At 38.6% G+C, this 25,618-nt stretch overlaps 1 protein-coding gene across 3 annotated transcripts in view; it reads right to left on the reverse strand.

Moving 5' to 3' along the window:
- Positions 1-25,618, reverse strand: part of GRIA4 (glutamate ionotropic receptor AMPA type subunit 4) — a 215,392-nt gene that overhangs the window by 125,288 nt on the left and 64,486 nt on the right. For all 3 annotated transcript variants that reach the window (XM_041487172.1, XM_041487171.1, XM_041487173.1), the window contains exon 3: positions 17,936-18,175. In XM_041487172.1, coding sequence (XP_041343106.1) covers positions 17,936-18,175 — 240 coding nt within the window. The remainder of the gene's footprint in view (positions 1-17,935; positions 18,176-25,618) is intronic.

The following is a 25,618-nucleotide window of genomic DNA, read 5'->3' on the forward strand; positions in this document are numbered from 1 at the left end:
AATCAGGCTGAAGAAATAGCCACTGCCATGTGCACTTTATGAAGTGTATCTATGAATCACAAGGCATTTTAAAAGCTTTGTATCCCTTGTTTCATTAATTGAAGACCAGTTTATCTAGGATTTCATTTTCAGCCCCCAATGGCCCTTTTAATTCAGAAGGACAAGACATGCACGTGTATTAGTGATGCATTGAAAAGCTTTCACATTTGTAGAACTGATATTAACTCTTTGCACACTGTGAATTGTTTTGATTGATGTGAGCTGCTCTAAATTTCTTGTCACACAAACCAGTGGCAGAGCAAATCTAAGACTATGACAGAAATATTATGCTACATAAAATATAAACAGGGATAAGAAAATTCACCATAAATATTTATGTGTTTGTACTTGCAGTTTTCTATTTTTATAAATCCACTATGTCTCACCAGAGTTCTTTAATACATTATTTTAATTTCAAACACACTATTTGAAAATTCAAGCGTATGTATGATTCAAAGTAAGGCCAAGCTAAATTCATAGGTTGTCATTTATAATACAATAATCCATGTGGAAAAAAGGAGAGGCAGTAAGAAGATATATACTTCTATTTAGATGAGAGTAGGATTTAAATGTTTTAAGAGATAACATTGACCATCATCAAAGTGAAGGTCAATATTCACTTGCCAAATGTACTGTAAACTTCGATGATCTGAAGAGTGAGGAATCAATATATAAGCATTTTCACAATCATTTATGGTAACTAAATGCAAACTTGGTGTGTTTTAATTCAGACAAATAATACTTCACCTAAAAGTAATACTATTTTAACTAGAAAGTCAGCTACTCTGCCTTGCAGAACACCTGCACCAATATTGCTCACAACCAGTAAGAACTTAATGTGCCCAGTACAGTAATTAACTGTTATCTCCTTGTGCTTATATTGTAGGATGCTGGAGGAAAAGGTGTTTGCTCAGGGCACAGAAACACCATCCCAAACACTTTAAGGAAAAAACATCTCACCAAGTTTTGCCAAGGGTGACTCTGAGTTCCCTAAGTTCCTGGAAATGTAGAAAGCAAATTCTCTAGTTATTCCAGGCTGGTATATGCATTTTCTTCTCCTTCCCAGGTTATGAAAATTCTGACAGCTATGGAAAAGATGGTACCAAGATGCTGGAAAACATCCCTCTCACTTACAGCAACATTATTATCTAGAAGATAACAAGAAATCAAAGAGAATAAGGGAGTAGGTGGTAATCCCAATTAATTAAACTGTCAGTGATTGTGGATTTCATAGGATCTTTAGCAGTGTGTTGACACTGGAGGTTCATTTGCTTGGTTTTTTTTTTTTTTTTTTTTTTTTTTTTTTTTTTTTTTTTTTTTTTTTTTTTTTGGTAGGATCTTGTTAATTAAAGTTTAACTAAGCAGAAAAACTTCCAGAGCAATTGCTTGATACTAAAAAAAAAATTAAATACTACGAGACTAATAAAAATAAAGGGATTTAATGGTAATGTTTTGTCACCTGATTTCTGAGCCACTGCAGAGTTTGGGGTCACAAACTCTTTTACACAATGGAGGAGGACAGAAGTATCCTTTTTCATGTTTTCTTTTTGGACAGAAAGGAGGGCTGGGAGCTTCACAAAACTGCCTGGCTCTCCAAGCAAGACACTCAAGGAAGAAAACACTAAATACTGTTAGCTTTGAAATTAAGTCACATGGCTTTTCAGAATGGGGTGAGGTGACGTGCTACGAAGTCAAGAGAAAGTGGATTTAAACACAGCTAGCTAAAATGAGAATTGACTATTTAAGAGCTCAAAACAGCCTCAAAGGAGATGCATCTTGCCATGCCATGTAGCTAGTTGTGGCAAAAAAAAAAAAAAAAAAATTCTTTTGATTACAGCAATGCTGTTTATCAAATTCTAATGTAACAGATTTAGTAATCTGACACAATTATATTCCAAACTGCAAGGTCTGTGTGGATCAGACACTAGTTTGCATTGTTATTTGGACCAGAATTGGAAGGAAACATGGAAAAGTAACCTGGAAAAAATTCCTGACAGCATTAAACAGCTTTAAGGCTTCAGGTCCCATTAAAAGGCCTCAGGTCCTATTCTTCACATTGGACAGCCTGATGTCAGAGAGCCATGTGTAAATCCACCTAATAGGATTTTTAGTTAAGTAGATCAAATTTTATAACTTCAGTCTCTGCCAGAGAGTGGATTTTTCTTTACAAGCCAGATAACTTTTTAGGCCTTCAGAAACTGCCTCTTTCCTACAAATGGAGCAGAGAACCAGAAACAATTTAGTGTCTTGTGCCAGATGTCTCTTTCAGACGTGTCAATTAAGGTACTCTGTTATCATCACAGCCAATGTGGTATAACACCTTGCTAACAAAAGCAGTGGCCAAAGGGGATGTGATGTGGTATTTATATGCAACTGACATGCTTAGGGCAGGACAAGGCCAAGGCAGAGCCACTGACAGGTGAATGTCAAAGTCTTAGGAGTCTGTTTGCATTTCTACAAAGAGGTTTGCCTTTTACCACACTACAGTTTCAGAAGTGCCACACTGGTATTTAGGGATGCCATTGCAAGCAATCAGAGTTGTTCTTGTTCCCAAACAGTAGATGTAGGCTGCAGAAATAGAAACAATGAGCTGCAGAACTCAAAGTTGCCTCAAAGTCTTCATACCCAATGAAAAACCAAAAGCACTGCAGAGCACTGGAGACAAGCAAAGGATACCATGCAAATATGAAATAAAGTTCATGGCTGATGTGTTCTAGAAGAGAGACAGGAGAGAAGAGAGGGAAGAAGCTCAGAGTGTACCAGCTTATGTTTGTTCTACAGATCACTGGGGAAGGAAAATTCAACACCCAGCCAGAGCAAGCCATTGATAGCTGCAACAGGAGTGAAAGGTGCCGGGAGCAGAAACAGGCGTCACAGTTCACTGGAGCATGATCCACTCTTTTGCTCCTGCTCTGCACACATTCATGCAGTTTGTAGAGGTGTCTGGAGACTAAAGACCAAGTTTGCCTCTTGATACAAAAGATGAAACACTTCTAAACCTAAAAGGAGTGCTTTTTAGCACTTCTTGAAGGTGTGGCACTGAGCATGGCTATCCCAAAGCATCTTCCACTATTAACTTTTGACAGTTCATCTTGACTGTTTAAAATCTTTGCTTTTACTTCCAAATCGAGCAAAAAGGATTAAACAAGATGAAAAAGAAACAAGTTAAGCCCACATTGCAGCAGAAAGTGTCTGCTGGAGATACAGCAGGCATGTATATTGCAGATATTATCAGCTATGGTTCAGGTTTAGTAGTTTTTTCCCTATTCGTTTAACCTCCACTCAAACACTTTAATCGTTTCAACTCTTCTGGTTTTTAGTGTAAAAATGAAAAGCTCTGCTCTAAAACACGGATGTCCTTAGAGGGGCCGATGAGACCCATGGCACAATGGCACAGGGCTCAGCCCATCCAGGGGCTCCCCTCCAAGGGTGGGGGATCTGGCCTGGGCTGCCTTGCATGTGACACTGCGGAGGAGCCACGGGGACATGGACCGCACTGCCCCATCCCAGCTGTCATCATGGGCACGAGGGGACGGCTGTGGCCACTCGCCAGCTTTGGCTGGAGTCCATCCACTTTGCACCAGCTGAGCAGCATGACATGGACTGTAAAATCTGGCCTAAAGGTTTTTAAACATTTAGAGCTGCAAAGGCGAAAGGGTAGGCTGAAATAATGGTGTGGCCTGCCCTGACACACTTCTCAGCTCTAGGGGTATAAGAGATCCTTCTTATTATCCCGGACAGCAGCTGAAAAATGACATCATACTGGAGGAATAGGACACAGGGGTTACTTTAAAGATTATTCAGATCTTGTTATTAATTTCCTCTACTTGGCAGAATGTTTAGAAACTGGCAAAGGAGCATTAGCATTTCTGGCAGAGCATTGTAACAGCTGCACAGGTAGTGAGATGTCAGCAAGAAGCTCTTTCCAGCCTGGCAAAAAGGGATAAAAAGCAGAAAAGAATACTGGCCCCACATCCCAATGACAAAATCATGTGACAAAACTCAAAAGCAGGTGAAATAAAAACCAAACAAGTCTTCTATCCTACAAAGTTGGTGCACAAAACTGAATTATGTCATATGTTGATATTTGGCCTCTCTCCATAGCAGAAGTCCTTTCCACAGGTCAAGCAGAGAGGGTGAACAACTGGTTTGATGGCTAGAAAAACGCTGAGAGAAAGAGAAAAAACCTGGAGATGGTCCAGTGTGTAGTGCACGTTTCATAAGTGTATCTGTAAGAAAGAGAGATAATTTTCTTCACAGTTCTTTCAGCAGGTGTTTATCCTTTCTGGCATCGACAGCAATATTTTGTAGCTACACAGCAGACATGCAAAATAAGATTCCTTTCCACACTTGAAAAGAATAATTTCCCCTTACGAGACTTACAGCTGCTCCAGTCATTCATAGCTGATGTCCTCCTTCTCCAAACCAACACTATGAAAGTACTGCTGCTTCTGGAATTTACTAAGAAAAATAAAGTCTCTGAGTTGTGTCCATAAGAGAGTGACCAAGGTGTTCCATTTGCTTTCCTTAAAAACCAAGGAAGATGCTTCCTTATGAACACAAACAGAAAAGCCTCAGAAGAAATATCATGTGCTGTTTTGATGGTAAGATGATAAGAATGGTTGAAGGAGCTTCAAGACAAGGACCAGTGTACAAGTACAAATTAAAACAATCCCTTCACTCCCTAACAGATTTTACTCCAGCAAAAGAAAATTTTCTTTCCCTTCTGATATGCACAGAGGTGTGAGGATGTCTGCAAGTACAAAGTCAAAGGCACTGTTTTATCACTGTGGCTGAGGTGAACCCCTTGCTGAAGTAACTGAAGGAGCTCAGGTCACTAACCACCTTTTAGTTAGCCACATCCTCATGCATAGCTTGAACTCAGCTCTACAAAAACACCAGCTGCTGAAGAAAAGGGTATCTGAGCTCTTACTGTGGAAAAAGCCAAAATTAGACCTGCCCCAGTAATGACACCTCTTGTAAGGACACATGGATTCATAAATCCTGCATGAGCACGAAGTATAGGATCAGTCCTGTGGAACAGAAAATCTATATAACATTAGATGTTCAAACCCAGTGGCCCAATTCCTTCTCAGTACAGGATGCAGCCAGTAGGTTATGCTGAGCTGCTCTGAGGATCTGACCCTGCATTTCCTTATGTGTGAAAATGTTCTCACATCTCTGATGAATGCATTTACACTAACTGTGTTTTCTATTATCCCCGTTTCTGCATTTACCAGAACCATTTTATGTTCAAAATAAATTAAAATACTGTTTAAGATGTTGCACCTTCTTTTAGCAGGCTTGGATTTGAAGTGAACAGTGTTTTTGAATAAAACTGTAGCACTTTAGGCTAAAATAAATAACAAAATGGCAGAGAAATACACTGTATTTCACATATTTTGGGTAGACTAGGCCAGTTATTCTGAAAATGAAATGGACACTTCATACCAGCAATATTTTCCAGTAATCTCTAGCCTCATTAGGCATTCTCAGTACACACAGAAGAGTAGTGTAAATAAAATACACTGTTTTCTGATGAGCTTTGATGAGCAGATGTTTGGGGTTTTTGTTGATTCATGTCTGGGATGTTTTTAAAACTTTTCTGCTTGTGCTCCATTTCCTGTTGAAGGAATTCAGAATGACCCAGATGAAAAGACACAATTGTGACTGTGTCTGCCTGGATGTCGCCCAGGCCAGCAGCTGTGCAGTGGCCACTGCAACGTGCCTGACTTGCAGGAGGAGAAATTATGTAATTTTTTGTTTAGACTACTTGTGAATTCATCTTTTGGTACAGATGAAATACTTCACCTCTATGCATTTCCTATTATCACTTGTCTGGAAGCTTGGAAGTGCAGTTGAGATGACAAGATAAAGCACCTGGTGAACCTCTCCTTTTGTTTTTTGGTGATTCATGCACATGAAAACCATGAACATTTTTAGCAGAAATAAAGTAAGTAAATAAAAACTGGAACTCTTTCTCATTCTAATATGACTTAGACTAAAACCCAAAATAATTTATATCTGGTTTCAGGTTTTGATTTGTATTTTTGATTTTATATCTTTCATTTCATTCAAGTGGAATGCTGATGCATTAAAATACATTGATAACTATTTGTTCACCCTGAGACAAAACTGCAAGTTTTTTCACTGTGACAGCCACACACTAATTTTAAGTCTTGTTACATGTTTGATTTTTCAAGCTAAAAACCGTGATCTGTGATAATTGTAAATAGAGATAGAAATAAATGACAGTGGGATGCTCCCAGTCTCAGAAATAACCGCATGAGAAATCAAAATGGATCAAGCTTACTGGAACGTACTGATAGAACTGGAAAATGTGGTAAAAGGATTAGAAGAAGGTGTGGAAAAAAAGCCAATATAACTTATCAAGTAGAAAAAGGAAAGCAGAATCAAGCCAATAAATCTGGGCAAATATGTGAAAGCAAGAATGCAGAGGCAGATCCTGAGGTGATTCACAAGATAATGCAATTGAAATTAATTAAACCTCCCTGAAGCAGTGGAAATGTGAGCAACAAAACAGCTGAGTTTTGGGAGGCCCTACCAAACAGAGTTTCTGAAGGGACAGAAGATGAAGCTGCTGCAGTTCTACCCACAGTCCAGAGATTCAGAACCCGTAAGGTGACATTCTGACACAGAGGAGAAAGGAAGTTCCTCTTCCCACAAGGGGAAATGAAGAGACCACGAAAGAGAAGGATGCATCCAGTGGGGGGGTCTAGGGGGTGTTTCACAGAATAATAGAAGTCCTGTGCAGAAAGGCACACTGTGAACGTCACCCTTGGCTTCAGAACAGAGATTTTCATTCTGCCTCAAGATCAAGAGCATGTAGCTGCATTAGGAAATACCTGGCAGAATGCTTTGCTTATTTGGGGAGGAATTGGATGTGAAATCAATCTAGCAAAAGGCACAAATGAAAAGATATATACAATGGTCTATATACTGGTCTTTTAAAACATTTACTAGACACTTCAGAAGAAGGATATTATTTTGTCAGTAAAAAGAATTATATGATAGTATTCACTGGGACATTTTTTCTCTGACTCTTTCCTTGAAAAACAAATATCGAAACACTTTTCATGGGAAAAGGCTATTTTAGATGAGTTTCTTATTTTGAATAGTTTTAAAACAAAATAATGGAGATGTTGAGACATTCTAGTTGAAGGCTGTAAAAAAAAGTTTGGTTTCAAGCTAATGCTTAATGGGAATGAAAATACAAATTGAAAAGAAAATATAATCTAAAATTACTGCTAGAATATTTTTCAGTAGCATGATTTGAATTTGTAAGCTATGAAGATTTTTGATATTTAAATGACTTTAGCTGTTCTGCATCCAGACAAAGCTAGGAGATATAATTAATATTAGGCAGATATAGATATAGATATAGATTACATATATGTGAGAAAAATTCCTCCATACCCTCAAAAGTAAATTCCACACAAAAATTAGTGATATGGTCAGGTTCATGTCCTGTTTTGTACTCTAAATGTAAACTGCTCATAATGTAAATTTGGCAAAGCTGCCTAATTTTTGCTACCATTAGTTAAAGATTCTTAAAAGAGTTTTGAATAATTTAGACCTATTTGAAACCCTCCTTATCCCATTATATAAAGGAGAGTACTTTGTTTTTTACAGAAAGAATATAATTAAAGTCAGAGATATCACAATGCGTTACTTTTATCAAGTTTACTAACATAGCAAACTGTTTTCTTTCCACTTGATTTATCCATACATATCAAATAATTTTATAAGAGGCATCTGCAAACACATTTCTCTGGTATGAGAAACTTCTTTGAATAGCACACTTAAAAAGTGTTGCTTATTATTTTTTCTGTGTTTAATGCTTCTTTATTATGCTATGTACACTTGACATTTTTTATTTAGTTTTCTTATTCGGAACTCACAACAGAGGAAATTTGGCTCCAATCCCTGTTATGAAATAAAAGCATGTATTTAGGACCTTCCCAAGCTCACTGTCCCATGCTGACTGGACTCACCCTTAGGAGAGGGATGATCTTGGATACAAGTCCTTACTCCCAGGACAGTTTCTTTCCTTATTTTTTTTTTTTTCCCCAGTGAGAGGTTAACATAAAATGTGTATTTGTTCCAGAGACTTGCACTAGCAACCAGTTTTGTATTCACAACCCTCCTCTTTGGTGGCGCTTCATCATTTATTATGTCCAGATCTTGAAAACCACGTTAAATCTTCTGCTTGCCATTTGCAGACGAAGTCACACTGGAACAAAATGTGTGCCCCTTGTCCAAAGGAAAACGTCCTGCAGCATCCAGGTGTGCATTAATATTAAAACTCACAAAGGTAGCTGTACAAAAAAGGGATCCTGAGACCCCAGGATTAAAGGACCCTTTGGTAACTCTCTTTCCATTTGCAAAATGCTAAATACCTCAAACATGCATTGCAATTTTGGTAACAGAAGCAGCTGCTAATGCTGTTATCTGTAAATACTAGTGCAGGAAATTCCCTGTACAGAGGCAGAAATAGCATCTGTAGCACTCTGATAAGCAGTCAATCATTTTAAAAGGATGTCTACACTTCAACCACCCCTTCTGGAATTGACCAAAGACAAATTATTTGTATAAATATGTATGCAAATAGGATTCAGCTGTAATTTATGAGGGAACCACCTAAAATATATTCCATTTACAGGCAAAATGCATCTCAGAATAGTGAACATCTAAATACATTGGAATATGCTTCTTTACAGAAGCAGAAAATGTAGCCCTAAAATCACAGACTGCATACATGACAGAATGACAGTTCAATCAGCTGAATTAAGAATGTGCAACTCCAGAAATACCCTTATGTACAAACACAGATTTACACTAAAGCGGAATTACCTTTACCTCCTGCTCCAGCTCTGGAAAAGTTATTCACACTACACAAGGGATAAATGTCTCACAAATATGCCAAGGAGGGGTCATGAAGAATTAAATTATCCTTATACATTTTGATTATTTTTTAAACAATAGGTGCATAAAAAATGGAATAGTATATATTGATATTTGTAAGTCTATGTCTTGTTTATTTATTTTTATTTTTTAAAAGCCTGCTTTATACTCTATTAAAACTTGGAACATTCATCTACACATAGATAATACTCTCAAAAGACAAGCTAATTTTTCTAACTAAAAATGCATTTAGAAACAACTTGGCACAAGTATTTGTTTTACATTCAGTATTAAACTGGCACCACGTCTGGTCTCTGGCAGCATTGACTATACTGCCCTTTGTTTGCTACCACTTCGTGCTCCAGCACTGAAGCCAACACCTGTGGCCATATAAAAGGCAACGTTCAGCAGCTGCAGGACTCGGATGTCCATACTGAAAGGAATTTCTAAAGCATTTGGAAGTGCGGCTGGCTTCCTCGTCTGAGTCTTTTCAAGGCCCTCTTTGGCGGGCCACGCTGCTGGGTGCTGGATCCATCCACTGTCTGCAGTGTTCCTGCTGGCCAGGGTGTAGTGGTGACATAGCACAGCCTCAGACCCAGAAAAGATGCTCTTGGCTATGCTGATGTAAGGCTGCCTTCACTGAAGGTAGTTCTTTTGCAGTTTGTCAAACATGATACCACTGATATAGATATATGTAAAGAAAGGCAAGGTCTACCCTAAATATTAATACGAAAGCTAAATACTAGACAACCATTAAAACAAATTTGTGCTTAACACTTTGCTCTCTGACAGTAATTGGTTTGATCCACAGAAAAGATGAACACAAGTCAAATAATTACATATGTAATACACCTCCTCTTATTTGGGATCGAATAACAATAAAATCAGAAATGTGCTCAGAGCTGTTATTTGAAACTCATAAAAGCAGCTGAACTTAATTCTACTGTTCAGAAAATCTAGAACAAAAATGCCAAGACATGAGCTTTTTTCCCAAAAAAAATGCTATGAAGTCACTTTTTTTCTTAACTGCAGCCTTGTGTGGAAAAGCTCTTAAGCAAATTGAAACAGACATTCAGAATTACAGACCATACTGTCCCTGCTCTCAAGTAAATACAGAATGTGTGTAAAAACCAGATAAAAATTACATGCTTTCATTTAAAGGAATGTATTACATATGCAGGTAACAACAAATTAACTATTCTCTAATTCTCTGATATCATTAGAACAAGCCATTGGAAGTTGCAATGTTATTTACATTTGGATGTTGGAATATAAAAGCATATAGAAGTTACAGGCATAATCTTGTATTACACATGTGCAAAACTGAGATAAATGCTACTGAGAAAAGAACTTAGCTCTGAGGATTCTACAGCACTGTCACAAACAAATCATTAGAAAGGGCAGAGATGATTCACTGGCATGGCAACTTCAAAAAGCAATATTTAAAATTATCATGAGTCTCTTGTCTTCTCCATGGCACCCACTAAGTCGGAAGAAAGGAAAGCAAATTTGTCTGACTATGAATATAATAAGCAGCTGTTTATTTAATGTTTTAGGATTTATATATTTCTATGGCATTTGCATATTAGGCTGTGCTCCATTTTCTGAGTGTTTAGCCAGATGACCAAACACACAGAAAAGTTCTGATGCAGCATAGTTTGAGCCACATCTTACATGGAATACCAAAGTCAGGGGACTCATCTCTACACTTGAAGATCAGCTTTTGATTCCAATACCTGCTTTTTCTGTTAATTTCAACCCTGATCTAATGTTCAGTCATTTCAGTCAACAAGAGGAGCACTTCTGTTAAATGAAGCATTCTGAAAGCTCTTGGAAGATTTTTCACATGTAGTAAATTAAATGATGACCTTGTTGATTTACCAGAATTGCTTCTCTTTAGTGGCAAGACATAGGAAAGATGGAAAATCACAGTATCATTACTAATGCTGATTTTAGGAAACAGCTGCATTTTAGTTTCACGTGTGCATTTATTACCTGTATTTTCAAGCTGCTATCACCTGCGGAGAAGATGAGGATGAGCTGGCATTTTGCTGGTATAAATATTAATGAGCTAACACTGGCAAAACAAAATTTGCTGCAAGCCAATTGCTGATAGATAAAGCACGTTGCCCTATTTCATTAAAAACATGGAATTTACTGTTACTGAGTACAGACAACAGTAGATCATATGACAAACTTACTGCAGTTCTTTAAATGCACTGATATTTTACAAAACATTTTTTCTATGTTTTGTATATTGTTTAAGATTGGCCTGCATTAAATGACAAGATAAATTTGGTACAAAACAAACACAGTGGTAGCTGGATCCCAATGTGTGTGTGACATGATTCACTGCCCACGTAAGAGTGTTTGCTGAAGACAAACAGCTTTTTATCAGATCTAGTGAGATATATGGAAAAGTTCAAACCTGCAGACCATGATGTTAGAGCAGTCCAAGGACTATGAGAGCAGGCACTGTTTTCTGTTTCTTTTATCAATACTTCTTCAATGTCATGACAACATTGATCTTTGTTTTGCACAATTTTGGTACAAAATTGCATGATGCAAGTAAGAACCTCCCATTTTTAGTGGACCCATTCATGAACTTTTGGGGTTTTTTTTCATTGTCCAGATTTTTGCCAAAGATCAGTAGCATCAAAAAATTCATACTGTGGGAATGCTACAAAGTTCTTCCTGGTAATAGTAATAAAAAAAGGGCCCAAGAGCAAGTGGATGACTGCAACTGAACAAAGTCAGATTCCGAACATAGTGTTCTTTACAATCCAAGACATAACTTGTTTTTCAGGCTTACCTGTGATATTATTCTAGAAGTTTAAGGCAAGAGTGATGTAGGTTTCAGCTTAACAGTGCTATGTAGAAAAAAAATTATTAAATACAGAGCACTTGGTGTCAAAACCATTTTTTTCAGTATTGTGTTGTAAGGTCACCTGCAATTTGCTTTTTATTAGCAACACTTTGTCCTTTTCACTTATTTCACAAATAAGAGCCTTGACTCAGTACTTTTATGCACATAAAAATGTAACTCATGTGTTTATATCACTACTGACTTTAGTAACTTTAGCTCCTTCAACTGAGGTATTGAAATAACTTTACAACTGTCACTAGTAAGACATCAAAAAATTTGTTCAGAAGTGCAGTAAAAATGTCAAGTAAAGCTAGATGTAGGGCCAATTCTTTCAGCACCTAAATGCCCATCTAATGATAACTTGTTCAGTACCATATTCTAATGATAGTCCTTCAACCTGACCTTACAGTGTTTTTATCTAGATCACTTAGAATATTTTTGATCTGATTTTTGAATAATAGAACACACTAAATGTTTTACAAAGGCTATATATATAATTGAATAGAAATAATGTATTATTGAAAGTTCCTCCATAGTAGAAAATTAAGAAAATTATCTTTTCAGTGTCCCAAATACTGTGAAGAAGCCATTCCCATTTTCCTAGAAAAATCATGACAACTACATAAATACTCCTGAGGGGACATAAGAGATCTCTGAGGTGAATATAACAACCACAATCACCACTGCAGATATTTACTAACCTATTTAAAACCTCTGAAGCGGTAACAATCTTACCCTAGTGGTAAGAACCTCATCAGCTTATTCCAACCTTATTGAAACATTTTTTCTTAGTAACACTCCAAATCTGCCCACATAATTCTATCTTGCCTACATCTCATTGGTAAAAACAACTGATCTTTGCTCCTTAACACAATCAAAAAAAATAAAATAAAATCTCCATTTGTAAAGTTTTTCTCATTGGTCATGTCTTTTTTTTTTTTTTTTTTTTTTTAATATTCTTTCTCTTCGGTGGACTCTTGAAACTTGTATGTGTATATGGTGGTCAGTGATTGCAGTGCCATTCCAGCAATGGATTCTTGTGCTACATTTATTCTGAAGGCCCTTGTTATAGCTGAAAACAAGGGCCTTCAGTATAAATGAAGTGCTTCAAAATGGCAAAGAAAACATTTTTTGAAATTTTTTAATTTATTTTTCTCTTATTTTTCACATCTCAACATGTGACACAGCAACATGGCCAGCTGGGTGAAAGCAATATTCAGCTTTCACATGTCACATGCAACATTCTCTTTCAAAATTTCAAAAGAACCTGTACTTCATTGGACTCAGTATGGCTTTCTGTACTTACATCATACTTATGTCTAGCCACAGCTCCTGAAATATATCCCATGATATTAACTCTGAGATACTTACTCTGCGCTTTGTATCTATGATTCTCCCCTCCTGTGTTTAGCCTTTATACCACCTTATCACATTTCACCTTCTTGAACTATCTGTTTGGCAGATCACCTTGAACCCTGAACCCTTTTTGTACCACTCATACCTTGGCCAGGCTCATAAACCCACCAAAGCCTTCCTCTCTGCTGTCATGCAAATTCAAAGACAAATCCCTTGAACCTCACCTGACACCTGCTCTTACTTTTAAAATATGCTATTAGCAAAAAAATTTGGGGTTATGGTTTCTACTTTTCAAATAGCCATCCTATAGTTGAACATCTATTTTCTATGTTTTTCTGTAAAAAAAGTCAGGCCCAAGGCAGTATCACTGGTGGTACTAAACATGGATACACCAAACTAATAGTTACTGCTGATCCAGAAGCTCTGCCAAAGCTGGAAATTAAATTAGCCTTATAAACTGATTGTAAATAAAATCCATAATCTCCCTCAAAATAAAAGGAAAAGCTTTACATTTCCTATACCACCATTTGTCTTCTCCAGACATTTGTCTTCTGTTCTCTTCTGAGACTCACTTATCCTCCACAAGTTCTTAGAGACAAAAGCCTAGAGATTTTTACTCTATGTACTGTAGGATTAATTCTAACAGGTCACCAGCACTTGTAAAAACCTTCTGCCAGGTTTAGATTGTCACAGAACAGTTTCAACTTTAAAGGAGTTGCTATTAAAACACTATCCAGAAATGCGGGAAAATTAAATTTACTTTGTGCACAGTGAGCTAATTTTCCTCATCTGCAGCCATGACTGAGTTGGTTTCATGGATGTGTAATTAAAAGGAGTGAGGGAAAGAAAAAAGCATTAGCAAGGTACATAAGCAGGCTCACACATGATGCCTTATTTCTACAGAATGTAAATATTTTACAGCCCATGCCTCTGGTGAACCAACTGCTGGGCCAGCTGGTAGCTCTACCCTTTGTGCTCCCCCCTTTAGTCACAGTCAGGGACTGAAAACTTGCTGGGAAACACAGCTTAGCTCAAATGGATGCTGACATTTTGTGAAAGCAGTTTCCAGCTTGCTTGCCATCCTCCCTGGTGTCCTGTGTGTCCCCATGCTGCTACAGCCCCTCTGCCCCACCCTGGGACCTCTCAGCTCTGGGTAATCCCTGAAGTTTAACTAGCAACTTCAGCCATTCCAGCTTTCACTAAGGCTGCAGGTGGTGTGGAAATCTAACACTGACCTCTTGTAGGTTCAATTCTTGCACTGCTCAACTCTATATTGGATATTGAAAGCACTAGGTGAATGGTTGGACTTCATCTTAAGGGTCTTTTTCAACCTAAATTATTCTATTATTTTATTCTTAAACAGTTCTCATACGTCACACAAACTCCTCCAGCCTTCTTCTGTGGTTTCAGGGTCCAAATCTTTCTTTCTTGAGCCAGAAAATGTTGTCACCAACTAGTGAAATCACACTGCAAGCATACTTGTGCTAAGTAAAAAATCCCATGGATTTACAGATTCACAGCTCCACTTGACTATATGCCTCTTTTTAAATTAAATACCTCTCAGCCACAATGAAACAACACATAAACTGAATGTTCTTCTGCTCTATTCATTTGTTTTTTTCACTTAATTCCCTTTAGAGATGACCTCAAATATTACTTGAGGTCTTTTTCCCTGCTGAACTTCCCTTTCCTGTGGGTATCTCAAGGAGGCACGGTTTTTGTTTCAGCCCTTTCTACTATGCTTTGTATAACCCAAATAAATGTTCTTCAGCCTCCTTTTTCCTCGTCCTGTCTGTGTTCCTAGCACTTTGCTGTTAATATTAATTGTATTAGGCATCAGGTCATAATTAAACCTTTTTACACCTGGAAGGAGGATAAGAGAAAGAGGAATGTCTTGAAACAAAAGGACCCTTCAGGCTTTAGCCTTCTGTGTCACTCTTTACTTGCTCACTTTCTCCTGTTAAATAATGAGCTGAATTTTCCTTCATCTTTCTCTTAGGTCTAATGCGTCTTGCAAAACCTGCTCTCCTTTTCCATAATGACCCCTGCTAGATCCAATTAATTTTGTATTTTTGCCATTCTTCCTAGTATCTTCATTCTGTCACAGGACAGTGATTTTCCAGACTGTGAGTTTGGCAGAACATCTGAAAGGGAGATTTAACATAATAGTTGAAGCCACCACCTCATCATAAGTTGTGTGGTCCAAGACTCTTAAGGGTGTAACTCCAAGTGTGGTATGTGGGAATGACTCAACAAAGATGCAAAAATAGTACATTCCTGGCCTAAACTGAAATATTAACATAGGTAGCTCCAGCATTAAAGACTGGGATTCTGCAGGGAGCTTAGGGGCTGTCAAAGGTGAATGGAATGATACAACAGAGAAACCTTCCTTGATAATAGGACTTAATTGTTCAACCCCCAAGAGTGAGCAGCAACAGAGTCACATGTACCAGAACCAAGAAGCAAGCAGGACAGAAAGGCTCTAAAGCAGGTCTGAAAACAACATTCATTTGTCCACCACTGCTGCTGCAGTGTATTTTGTCATTCTATCTTTTGTGAAGTACTTCTGCCATTTACAATACTGACAGATGCTAAATACTGCCTTCTTCACAGATAGCTACTGTGTCAGGCTGCAATTTAGGCTTATTGCTTACCTTCCCCCACAAGAGCATATTCATAGCTTCCCACTTAAGCTGCAAAGATCAACTTGCAAGCCCAACAACAAAATGCTGAGGGGGTTCCCCTTCCTTCACTTTGCTTCAATGGGGCTGCTCAGAGAAACAGGGAGACATCTGGCATGTAAAGGAAGGATCTCTGACAAAAATGTGGACAAGTTTAATTTCTGGCCTCACTGACAGAGAGCCTATGACTTAACATTAATGATGTTTTTTCTTTCTACAGTTATTCTGATAGTAAGGTGATGCTTACTTTTTTTTTATGATGTATCTGAGGTACACACTGAAATTTTGTCTTGTGCAAAGGGGGTGAAAATTTATTCAACAATTATGTGTCTTTACAGTACTCTTAATATCAAAAGGTACATTGAATCTTATTTTCTCCTGCACGAAACTGCATCACAAGGCCTATTCAGAATTTGAGAGACTACCCAATGTAGCATTCCCCAAATCCAAGCTAACAAATGTCACGTCTTTATCAAAGATGTGCGGATGAGTTCAGAGTGGCAGAGTTCAGTAATTAATTATTAACCATGCTGTTACAGACTCTGTTCTGAAACTGTCCTTGGTGTGATATCACCTGCTTAAAAATGAGTCTCAATAGAATTAAGTGTGTGAATTTAGATGAGAAAGGTAACTACAGGTTGTGCACTTCTTTACCTAACAATCTGTTGAACTTGTAAGACCACATCTGTAATTATGTGCTTGTTTTCTTGTTACCCATAACTATATCTTGAATAGAAATACTTTAAAATTCTGCTATATTTTTCTTTCCCATTACCTAATGCATTCTATAATGCTTTCTGGAACTTCCCTTATGGGTCCAGCAAGCATTAAAAAATATTTAGTTAAAACAACAAACAAACACTTATGAAACAATACAAACTCTTTCATTTTCTTTCATTATTCTTTTTTATTTAAATTCAGGTATTTAGGCAGCATATCAAAGTAAAACTCCCTAAAATGTAGTGCTTGTGTATAGGAGAAAATTAACTTCTATAGGCATAATCAAGTAATTAAACAGATTTAGCTAGGTCTGTGAAATTCCCTATTTCTTCTGTAGAGTAATTATACTGGAATAAAGCCACTTTAGTTCTGGAATAGACTGTCCACATGGGGAACTATATTGAAACAGCTGTAGTAAAATAATTATTTGACTACAGCTATGCTGTTTGCTCCCCTGCTGAAAGCAAGCCACCAACATAAAAATCTTGTCTCTCACAGAAGCTCAGCAATGCTGGCTCAGTCCTATTACACAAACAAAGACTTTGCCAGCAGAATGAACACACAACTCAGAGAACAGCTTTTACCTCTCAATTTCTCACTGAGAGGTGACGTACAGTGATGCACTTACAGTTTTTTATCACTTAAAACAGTTCTGAGATGCATTAGGATGTGGAATGGAGACTGTGGATAGAAAATACATCCTTTTCTGGAATTAACTATGTATTTTGTAAAAGTGTAGTCCATCACAGAGGTAAAGGAACCATCCATCACAGTCCATCACAGAGGAAAGGAGCAGAAGATGGGCTGCAGCAGCACTCCCTCCCTCTGCCTGTGGATACCCTGTGCCTTGCAAGCGTTGTCTCTGACCTCCACTACTGTGGCACAGCCTGAGGGCAGAGCCTTTCTCTGCCTTCACCTTCCAAAGCTTGGAAGTCCCACAGGCTTGCTCTCATCTCAGCTTACAGTAGTGCAGATGCAGAGAAGAGGCCGTTCCTCTCTACTTCTTTGTACTGCTGTCACTTACGAAGTGAATTGAAGAGAGAATCGAGCTGTATCATTCTGCTTATTGAACTGCATTTTTGTTTCACTACCATTAGTTTAAAGATTTCAGTATTTTAGACTTAAAGTACAGGCTTTGGCTGGTCGATTACATACTATGTGAATCCAATACCCAGTTTTTGCAGACTAAGGAGTTCTTCCTTCAGCCACACAGCTACTCAGTTAGAGGTATTTCACCTCAAAGGCCCTCTGAACTTTGGCTCCCCAAGCTCTCAGTGGGACATAAAAGTTCACAGCCCTTGCAAAAGTCATTTGAACGATGCAGATAAGAAAGCTGGTCCCAGCTTACCTCGATCTGTGTCATACAGGAAAACAAAGCGGTTCCATTCGTAATGATCCAGCAAGCTCAGGAGGGCTCCCCGCAGGGACGGCCGCAGCTGCAGCACGAACTGGCTCTCACCCTCCGTGGGGAAACTCGGCGTGATGAGGGAGATGTGCAAGGCGCTGCAGAATGAGGTCAAGGTATGTACTGATCTCTTATCATATAGTCCAAAAATGGCAAAAACTCCTCTAGAATACTGGGAGCAAACTGAAAGAAACAAACAAACAAACAAACAGAGTTTAAGTAGTGACAAAATCTGTAAACGTGTGCTTACACATTCCAACATCCTCAAACTCCTAATCTGAAGATTTGCAATTCTGCTTGTGCAGTTACACTCAATTTTCACATGTGTTTTATTATGGAAACCAATAAATAAATAGCTAAATAACATTTCCTGACTTTCTGATCCTGTTCATAGAACATTAAGTATGGATATAATTAAGTACACATTAAGTATCTATAGTGGTTTTACTCTAAAATAAAATGTAAAAAAAATAACGTGTTTTTGCATGCCAGTGAAAAAAATCAACATATAGTGTTTTAGCCACAGCTCTGCATAGGATAAGGCATTGAGCATTTCCATTACCTTGAACTGAAAAATGTTCACATTCTAAAATGTGAAAATTTAAAAAAATGTTACTGACCTTGTAAGTGAAATTTGGACATTTTGAATTGCAACGATGGAGAACCTTTGCTCCCTTTTAAACAGGAAGCACTTGTGATACATTAAAACACTTCTAGAGACATTGAGTAAAACCTACTTCATGAATAATCTCCTTGACTTTAAGAGGGCAGTTTAAGTAAAATGCAGTAAGTCAATGTGATCTGACTTTTGCCCCAACCCTTTTATTTCTACTCTCTGCTAACTGGAAAGCAGAAAACAAATGATCTGAATATATATTCTGAGTTTTGATTTGCTCTTGGACTCATTTAAGACATAGAGAGAGATTTCTATTAATTTCATCACACTGGGTAAAGACTTCTCTGATCTCCGCACAGAAAAGCAGGCATAGGGGTATTTTCTTGAGCATCTACTGCATTCCTATTAATTCATGAAGGGTCTAATGAAAAACACCCCATTTTTTTGAAGCACAAACCAAGTTATTAGAAACTGTATAATCATTAATAGTGTTACCTCTTGCAGACACACAGAAAATGGAGAAAGGATCAGTCAGTTAGGGGATCGTCACATTTTCTATGCTTTCCTCTCACTATTTCCCATGCTCTCCTGTTCCAGATCCTCTCTTCTCAGAGTCCGTTCTTACATGTTGCCTAAACATGGGAAAACTCAAGGCACCCTCCCACTAGCCAGGAGTTCACAGTCATTCTGCATGTGCAGCAGTCAGGGAACAATTTACACCCTTAGCAAATTCAAAGCACTCCAACTTTAATTTTTTCATATTACATTTATTGTATAAAGAGCTGAAAATAAAAACTGTGCATTTTTCTCCTAAGACTTGGATAATTTACCCAGAACTGGAGTAAGTAGCTTGAGGGCAGTTTTGTGATTTTACGTTCTCCTCCACTGTTATGGCTCCCATCCTAATGATTTTTAAAGCCAGATTTTATATCAATAAAGCTTTTTCAAAAGCTTTCTTCCTTTAAGCTCACCTTCAATATCTGCATCTCTTATAAAAATCCTTTCAGTATTTTCTTAGCTGGACCACACAAAACAGATTCCCACAGACCCCTCAAATCATTGGCTTGTCATTCCACGAATCATCACAGGGAGCATTGCTCTCTGCTTTCCCAGCTCCATCTCATCTGGCTTGAACACAGATGACTGACATGTTGAGAATTTCAGTTAAAGGTTTCCTGCTTTTTTTTTACATTATTTCCCCATTTCAAACATAAAATACCTTTTCTGACATATCCTAAGACGACACTGTGCTTTTCTAAAACCTGAACCTCAGTGATGGCTGACGATCATGTTGGGATCAAAAGTCTGCTCCTTCTTCCTTCTGGGCCTTTTGCAAATGATGAGTTTCTGCTTATAGCAGAGTGTTTTCATTAGTCACTGTTATTTGTTTTCCATCATGCCCCACATATTTCTGTACTCCTTTAAAGTTATTTACTTCTACGCTTACAGTCTTAGTCTGCTCTGTTTGATGTACTTATCTGCCTCTCCAGCAAATTCCATCATGGTACCCTGACTTTTTATCTCTGTGTCTACTGTAAAATTAGACAGTTAAGATCTTTCTCCTGTAATTGTGCTTCTCCAGCCTGGTACCTCCTCTTCTGCCATCTTCTCCACAGTTTCATGCTTGCCTTTTGACCCTGTTTGTCTCCATTTCCATAAACCACTTCCCTTAAGACCATGTCTATTTTATGACATTCTCTTGGCATTTGGAAGATAGAGATCAATCCTATACTGTCTACCTTAGTAACTTCTGGTTGTATTTTATGCCATTTTCAATCTATATCCATATTTTAAAGCTTTCTTTCTGTCAAAATCTGTTATATAACTACACTGATCATACATATTACAGCTCTAGTAAGAGGCACTTGTTATTGCATCTGCCCTTCAGTAAACCAGTTCGTGAAGAACCAGGGAAGAAAGATGTGACTTCTCTGTTCCCATTAGCCTTCACATCTCCTTGAGTGAAAATCACTGTGAAATATCTATTAGTTTTAAATCTCCAACCACATTTTCCTGCTTTTCTATCTCATCATCAATATAGAACAGCTTCAACTGTTTTCCTATTTCCTGTATTATATTTAACTATATAAATTAATTTCTACTGTTGTTTTAATGTTCCTTAAAAGTTTCATTTTTCAGTGGAAGCTTAAGCTTTCATTTCTGCAGCAAATGTCCTTTAGATCTCCTTTTCTTAAACACAATCTTTCTTCTTAATAATCCTTTTCAAACACTTGTTTTTTGTATCTTCCTTCTATAATCATTCATTCAGTCCCATCCTGCACGTTACTTTCCTCTGCAAAGGGATTTCTTCGTGTTTTACAAGTATTTCTGTGAGGATATGGCAGGCCTTCTTATTGTTAAACACAGTTCAATTAACTCTGACAACTGAAATAATTGAACACAAACCTCATGTAAGTGGTAGTTACTTAAAGTGTTTCTTGTTTACACAAAATCCTTCCTAAGGCTCCTTGCTGTTGTACTTTGCAGTTTTACGGGGCACAGAGTACTTTTTGTAACACATGGTCCTTACAGTAGGAATCCACATGATGAAAAATTCAAGAAATCAATACCAAGCTGTGAAATGGTACACTTAGTGGAGTTAAAGTTCAAATTCATTCTCAGGATGGAAAAAAAAAGTCAAACTTGAAATTTCATTAAATAACATAATATGACCCTGAAGTACTTATAACTTAGAGTAACAGAATAATAATTCTTCATGTTCAAAGCAAACTATCTTTGCCCCAGTCTAAATCCAAATATGATAAAACATTTTCTGAATACCATTAAAGTCCTGAAATAGCCAATCCAAGAAAACTTGTGCTATTATACTTGAGATCAAGACTGGAAAATAACTGAAGAGTGTCCTTCTTTGCTCCTTGATCAGAAAAAATGCTAAGATGAGGGTTATGAGACTTTTTTCTTACTCAGTACAAAACCCACAGAGAGGAAGAATGCCTGTGACACTATGGAGATGAAGCTTAAACATATGCAGAGATGCTGCAACACTCCTGAATCAATTTTACAGTAATCAGCAGCAACCACAAAATCAGCAAAGCCATGAGGATTTGTATTCCAACTCACTACCGTTCTCAGAAAATGCCTCCCGGCAAACATGACTACCTGAATTTGCCAGTTTTCTTCCAGTTCTCTTACACTTCTAAAGGCATTTTACTTATTAAAAATTAACTAAATTATGCTTGGTAAAAGAGTTGCATACTAGCATTCTAAGAAAATTTTGTTCAAGACTTTTTCCCTCATAAATACAAAGCAGTGACAAATACACTTTTATGAGCGTACTTTGAAAAATATTGAATAATAATTTGTCTTTAAACCAGATACCTCTTTGTTGCTGACAACTTACTATGTGTATACACATACTATTTTCTCCTGCAGATTTTGCAATGCCAGTGGTCTCACCAAAGCTGAGACGAATGGTAAGAATGGTGGAGGTAAGGCTCATAGAATCACAGCATGGTTTGGGTTGAAAGAGACATTACAGGTCATCTAGTTCCAATATTCCCTGTCATGGGCACCTGCCACTAGATCAGGTTTCTCAGAGCTATATTCTGCCTGGTCTTGAACATCTGCAGCAATGGGGAGCCCACAGCCTCTCTGGGCAAACTTTTCTAGTGCCTCACTACCATCACAGTGAAGAATTTCTTCCTAATATCTAATCTAAACCAACCCTCTTAAAGTTTAATGCCATTCCCCCCTGTCCTGTCACTACATGCCCTTGCAAACAGAGTCTCTCCCTCTACCCTGTAGGCTCCCTTCAGGTACTGGAAGACTGCAATTATGCCTCCCTGGAGCCTTCTCTTCTCCAGGCTGAAATCTGGTTCTCTCAGTCTGTCTTCACAGGAATGATGCTCCAGCCCTGGGAACAAGTATCCCACCTCTGGACTGGCTACAATTGGCTCCTTGTTGTGCTGGGGACCCCAGAGCTGGATGCAGGATTCCAGGTGGGATCTCAGCAGAGCAGAGCAGAGGGGTAGAATCCCCTCCCTGGCCCTGCTATCCATGCTGCTTTGGATGCAGCCCAGGACACCATTGGTTTTCCGAGCTGTGAGCACTCATTTCTGGGACATGCTGAGCTTCTCATCCACCAGCACCTCCATGGCTTTCCCCCAGGGCTAGTCTTGATCCTTTCTCCACCCAGCCTGCTCCCCTTGGAACAGACTCCAGAAAAAACACTGCATTGCACCTTAAATAGCCAAGATAGAATTATTGCAGATGTTATAATATGAATTAGATGTGTTCTGCTCTAGCTGATTGTACTACATGATAGCACAATCACTTTAAAAGAATAGGTGACTCACAGGGCCTTTAGTTAAGAAATGACATCATAATGCCAAAATGCAAAAACTGCATATACTGAAGGGTTTACTGAGACACATGGAAAAGTCACATGGTCTTCTTTCTCTGTAAGAGAAATACTTTCCAAAGTTCCTGCTATAGCTCTAAAGGCAAGTCCCTCACTTAAAACACAAATCTTATCTTGAAAAACAAAAATCAAAAAACTCCAACAACTTCTTATTCCCAAATTATGCACATATAGTTTAAATCCTCTAAACAATATATTTACAAAGAATAAGCAGGGTGCAGCTGTTCTGCCAACAATGCTAGTTTTGCTCAGCAGCAAACAGGTACCAGGTATAGGAACCATATATGTAGGAACCTGGAAGACCTAACACCAAAGTAACATGATAGAACCTTCATCAGACATGATAGAACTTTCATCAGACATGACAGAACCTTCATCATTCATGACTCACTGACCCTGAGTGTTCCAGGACACAGGTTCTGAAATAAGCATTATAAAACGCTTTCCCCTCCGTTTTCAACTATTGTGTGGGAAGCTTTGGCACGGTTAGCTATTACAGATATGTTAACAGACATACTGATCTGTCATAAAAACACAAACTGTGGAACTGCAAAAATTGAAAGACTCAAGACTAGTTTGCATTGTGGAAGTTTTCAAATATGAGGACAGTCTTTCATTGCTATCTTCTCTTCCCCCTATGCTTTGGACATCCAAACGGGGCTTAGGGATTGTGATTGGTCAATGACAACTTGTGTCTGACTCTCCTTCCTCCTCAGGCTGCTCACCTAATCCAGCACTGAATCTCCCCAGGAGATACCATCCTTTACAAACTTCTCCACCATGTGCCCTTGCCGTGGGTTGCAGATCTTCAAGAACTGCTACATGCAGGCACTCTCCAAGAAATAGTCCTTCAGGAAAAGACTGCTTCAGCATGGGTCCCCCACAGACCACAATTCCTGTCAGAAAACCCACTCCAGCATGGCCTCCTCTCTCCATTGGGCCACAGCCCCTGCCAGGAACCAGCTCCAATGTGGACTCTCCACGGGCTGCAGCTTCATTCAGGGCACTTCCACCTGCTCTGGTGTGGGATCCTCCACAGGCTGCAGGTGGATCTCTGCATCCCCATGGATCTTCATGGGCTGCAGGGGCACAGCTTCCTCACCATGGGCTGTACCACGGGCTGTGGGGGAATTTCAGATCTGGCACCTGGAGCACCTCCTGCCCCTCCTTCTGCACTGACCTGGGGGTCTGCAGGGTTCTTCCTCTCACATATTCTCACTCCAGTCTCTCACTGCTCCTATGCAGTGTTTTTCATCCTTTACTGAATGTGTTATCACAGAGGTACCACAGCATCACTGACAAGCTCAGCTGGCTAAAAACTCTGTCTGACATAGGAGTGGCCCCTGGCATCTTCTCACAGAGACTGTCCCTGTATTCCCCTCCCTACAGGCAAAGAAGGGCAGGCACTGATCTCTCCTTTGTGGTGGCCAGTGACAGGACATGATGGAATGGCCTGAAGTTGTGTCAGGAGAGGTCTAGGCTAGGTATTAGATAAAGGTTCTTCACCTAAAGGGTGGTTGTGGTCTGGAACAAGCTCCCCAGCGAAGTGGTCATAGCAGCAAGCCTAAGAAGAGTTCAAGGAGCATTTGGACATTGTTCTCAGGCACATGGTGTGTCTCTTGAGGATGGTCCTGTGCACAGCCAGGAGTTGTACTTGATTATCTTGGAGGGTCCCTTCCAACTTAGCTTGTTCTATACTTCTTTGACCTGGTAAACTCCAGAGAGCAACACATTTAAAAAGCCTATGTAGGGAGTCACATTTCCTTGTGCCACCATAATAGCACATGAAAACTTTCATCTGAGGTGTGCCTGCACTGCCATCAGTGGTCCATGTCTTCTTGGGTCACAGTCATATGCACTGTTTGTTCAGCTTCTGTGCACCTGCCAGCACTGATGTAAAAAATACTGTGCAAATTTTTCTGACCTGAAGAACTCCTTCCAAGAAGAACAGCCTACCCATATGGAGATGCAAGCTCTACATGTGAGATTAAGCACAGAAGGGAGAATCATTCAATCTAAATATGAACTGCCTCCCAAGGTCAAATGATTTATAAACTTATGTTCATAAGAACTGCGACACTGGAGATGAGATTAAGCAATAGTTCTAAAATAGCTTTGAGACTGGCACTTCCCGTTAAAATGTCCAATGATCTTTCTGTTTGCTTTGCACAGATCATCCCAACAGTCTCTTCCTCCTCTCTGCTCTCTGCTCCACCTCCTCCTGACCACTCCACTGACCTCTACGTCCTGGAAGAGGACATGGGGCTAGTTAGAGCTCTGGAACCAAAAGACAAATGATCTAAATTCATCCCTCTGTAGTTTTAAACTACCTTGCACCCAAATCCAGTACAGATTTGAAACACATATGCTCTTCCTCAGTTGTGTTTGAGACTGCTGATTTAATACTAAATTATGCTCTTGCATTAAGAAAAATTCCCAGCAGTGAGACGAACTTAATGAGCTGAACTAAATCACTGATATAAGATGACAGACAGGATTATAAAAAAGAAAGCAGTGTTACATAAAGTGAGTAGGTGAAAAACATTATAGATGTATTAGGACCAGTTAACTACTATCCTAAAAATTGTCTGGAGTAGAGTAGGACACCTCTAAATACAGTTATTCAAAA

This window comes from Pyrgilauda ruficollis, unplaced genomic scaffold, assembly GCF_017590135.1.
Source record: "Pyrgilauda ruficollis isolate IOZ18807 unplaced genomic scaffold, ASM1759013v1 scaffold8, whole genome shotgun sequence".
Classification (NCBI taxonomy): Eukaryota; Metazoa; Chordata; class Aves; order Passeriformes; family Passeridae; genus Pyrgilauda; species Pyrgilauda ruficollis.